Here is a 3586-nt window from a genome sequence, read left to right on the forward strand (position 1 = left end):
TCAGCGTGACATCATTCGCACAAACTCTGCCAGAGCAACCCAAGGACACTGTTAGGGCAGTGAAGACAAAGAACCCAGAAGTCCTGGTACCTCCCCCAACCCATTAGGCCCCCTTCCCTTCCCAGAGCTGGGGATGGAACCCAGGAGTCCTGGCTCCCAGCCTCCGCTGCTCTAACCCACCAGACCCCACTCTCATCCCAGAGCTGGGGATGGAACCCAGGAGTCCTGGCTCCCAGCCTCCACTGCTCTAACCCACCAGACCTCACTCCCTTCCCATAGCTGGGGATGGAAGCCAGGAGTCCTGGTTCCCAGCCCCCCAGCTCTAACCATTAGACCTCACTGCCTTGCCCACACAGTACCTTCGAAATCCACCAGGCCGTCCCCATTGAGATCCACGTCCTTGAGGATTTCGTCCACCTCGCGGTAGTTGAGTTGCTGGCCCAACAGCTTGCGCATGGCCTCGCGCAGCTCGGCTGTGCTGATCCGCCCGTCCCCATTGGTGTCGAACTGCGGGGAGAGCGCTAGGCAGATAGCTGGGCTGGGCGCAGATCCCCCTTGTCCCTGGGCTGCCCCAGGGCACCTCTGCCCACACCTGGGCCTGGCCCCCACCTAACCCCCGGGCCCAACCCACCCTGCTGCACCCTCAAGACAGCCCTGGCCGCATCTGGCTCTGCCTGTCCCTGGCATTGCCCTGCCCACCCACCCCCAATACCTCCCCCGCATCCATAGGCCTGCCCACTCACACGAGCCATCCCCCACACCGCCCTCCTGGGCCCACTGCCCCCCTACTCCCTGTCACACTCCCAGACCTGCCCCCTGCCCTGCCCCAACCGCCTAACCCCGTTACCTCAGCCACCCACCCCTTGCCCCGGCTCCCCTCCTCATGCCCGGCCCGACTGCCCAACTCCCTCCCTTTGCCGGGAGCCAGTTCAGCTGCCTTGTGTCTGTTCCCTGCTCTGCCCTATAGGCTGTGGCATCAATGGGGTGGTGCCATTGGGGGTACACAACTGGGCACCACTGGAAGCCCATGGCTGGACCACACAGAGTGTGTGGGGCGCGTGGGGCCACGCCGGGCTCTCACCTCGCGGAAGGCGTCCCGTAGCTCCTTCACCCCAATCATGTCGGCCGTCTCTGCCAGCATCTTGGGGCCCATCAGCTCCACAAAGTCATCGAAATCCACCTTCCCCCCAGCTGTGAGACATGGACGCTGTTACGCAGGATGGGGAGGGATGGGAACTGTGCCTAGTGTGGGGTCCTGGCGGGGGACTCTGCCCCACGGGAGGCGGGGGTGATGAGGGACCACGTCCTGGAGGAGAGGTGCCTGACGGAGTCTGTACCCCATGGGAGGGGAGGCCTGTGGGGTTTGTGATCCATGGGAGGGAGGTCTGATGGGGTCTCTGTCCTGGGGCAACCGATGGGGTGTGTGTGAGGGGGTGACCTCACGAGGTCTGTGACCTGCAGGAAGGGGGCCTGATGGGGTCTGTGACCCAGGGCTATACTGTGGGGGGGCTGATGGGATCTGTGACCCACGGCGATGGGGGAGCTAACGGGATCTGTGACCTGGGGCAATGGGGGTGCTGACGGGGTCTGTGACCTGGGACTATGGGGAGTGGGGGGGCTAACGGGATCTGTGACCTGGGATGATGGGAGGCTCGATGGGGTCTGTGACTTGCAGGAAGGGGGTCTGATGGGGTCTGTGCCCCAGGGCTATGGGGGGCTGATGGGATCTGTGACCTGGGGCGACGGGGGGCCCAAGGGGCGCAGGGCGTGTGGAGGTGGGCGCAGGGTGGTGGGCGGGTGCGCGTGGAAGGGGACCTGACGGGGTTTGTGCCAAGGGCGAGGGGTCTGCAGCTCTGCAGGGGCTGGGCCATGCCCAGCAGGGAGCTCCCTGGCGGGGGCGCTGTGCCTCCCCCAGCGGGCGGGCATGGGCACGTACTGATCTGCTGCGACAGCTCGATGAGCTCCATCTCGGTGGGCATGTAGCCCATGGTGCGCATGCACTCGCCCAGGTCCTTGTAGCTGATGTACCCGTCACGGTCCTTGTCGAATTCTCGGAAGGCTTCCTTCAGCTCTGGGCAGGGGAGACGCCGTGACAGTGCGTGGGGTGCTGGGCACCACAGGGCACCCCGACACCATAGCCTGCCCCTCAACGAGGGTGCCCCATGCACCAGCCACGGACAGGGACATGGGTCCACAGGAATCTGGGTTGAGACCCACCAAACTCGTTACATATCCCACAGTGCTCCACGGGGGCGGGATAGTTGAAGGAGACCCCTAGAGGGGAAAGGCCCCGTGCTCCAGTCCCCGTCCCCCCTGAGCCAGCCAGTCGCCTGCCCTGGGGCTGGATCGAAGCCAGCACTGCCTAGAGGGGCACAGCCCCATGTCCCTGGGCGTGGTGGGTGGGTGCAGCACTCGCAGGTGGCTGGGGGTGGATCCCCAGCGGGGCAAGCTGGCCCCGTCCCATGGTCCCGCTCCCTCCTTTACCTTCGATCTCCTCCGGCCGCAGCTCTCGGTCCTGGGGAGGAAGGAGAATTGGGAGCGGTCAGAGGGTAGCGGCTGCTGCGGATCCTTCCCCCAGCCAGGCCCTGGCCCAGCCTGCCCAAGGGCTCCCCTGAGCTCAGCATCTGGGACCCCTCTGCTAGACCCTGGGTCCACGTCATGGGTGCCCTGCGTGGCCTCTCCGTGGCTGCACGACGCAGGTGCTGGCAGCTCCGTGGGCAGGGCTGGCATGGGGCGCTGCAGGGCAAGTGCTGGATGGAGAGTGGGGGCGTGGGTTGCAGCGGCCAGTGGAGGGGGGCGTAGGAAGGAGGGCGTGGGGGAGGAACCGGCGAGGGTGGGCATACATACCTTTGAGCTGGGCGACGGGGAGGAGGCGTGGGAGCAGGGCATGGTGCAGAGGGGCAGGTACAAGCTGTGAGGAATGTGGGATAAACTAGCCGTAGGACTCTGTCCCCGCCCCTTGGCATCACTTGTTCGCTCCCTGGCCATGGGAGCTCAGGCCAGGGATTTGCGACAGAGCCACTGGGACTGTCTGGGGGAACGGCAGACCCTGCAGAGACCAGGGAATCCCCTGTGGCAGGAAGAAGGGGCCAGGCTGGCTTCTCCAGCAGCATGGCTCAAGGAGGCTCTGGCATTGGCCAGGCTGAACCCTGGCTGCACCTTTGGCTCCCTGTGCCAACCTAAGGCCTCTGAGCCAGGTGGCCAAGGCTTCTGGGGGTCGCTGCACCCTGCAAAGCGCTGGCTCAGCTGCATTCCCTGCAGGTGCTATGGAGAGAGACAGAGTGGCTGGGGCCTGCAGGCCCAGGGTCAGAGTTAAGCCATGGGAGATGGGCACAGGGCGGTGGCTGTGAGGAGGTGGCTGCGGGGCAGTGGGCGCAGGACAGTGGGCGTGGGGAGGTGGGCACAGGTGGTGGGTGTGGGGAGGAGGCCGTGTGGAGGTGGGCACGGGGAGGTGGGCAGAGGAAGGTGGGCGCGGGGCAGTGTCCGGGTAGAAGTGTGTGAGGGGCAGTGGGTGTGGGAGGGGGCACGGGGTACGTACAAGCTGGGTGATGGTGATGCTCTGGTGCAGGAAGATGGAGGTGTGGGA

The 3586-nt window shown here is 65.6% G+C and overlaps 1 protein-coding gene across 1 annotated transcript in view; it reads right to left on the reverse strand.

The window, feature by feature from the left end:
• LOC112125563 (calcium-binding protein 2-like) overlaps positions 1-3586 on the reverse strand; it is a 3758-nt gene continuing 172 nt past the window's right edge. The window contains exons 2-6 of the mRNA XM_026661146.1: positions 2485-2515; positions 1937-2071; positions 1082-1191; positions 360-507; positions 1-26 (exon numbers count right to left, since the gene is read on the reverse strand). Coding sequence (XP_026516931.1) covers positions 1-26; positions 360-507; positions 1082-1191; positions 1937-2071; positions 2485-2515 — 450 coding nt within the window. The remainder of the gene's footprint in view (positions 27-359; positions 508-1081; positions 1192-1936; positions 2072-2484; positions 2516-3586) is intronic.

This window comes from Terrapene carolina, unplaced genomic scaffold (genome assembly GCF_002925995.2).
Source record: "Terrapene carolina triunguis isolate 2854851 unplaced genomic scaffold, T_m_triunguis-2.0 Scaffold926, whole genome shotgun sequence".
NCBI classification, from domain to species: Eukaryota; Metazoa; Chordata; order Testudines; family Emydidae; genus Terrapene; species Terrapene triunguis.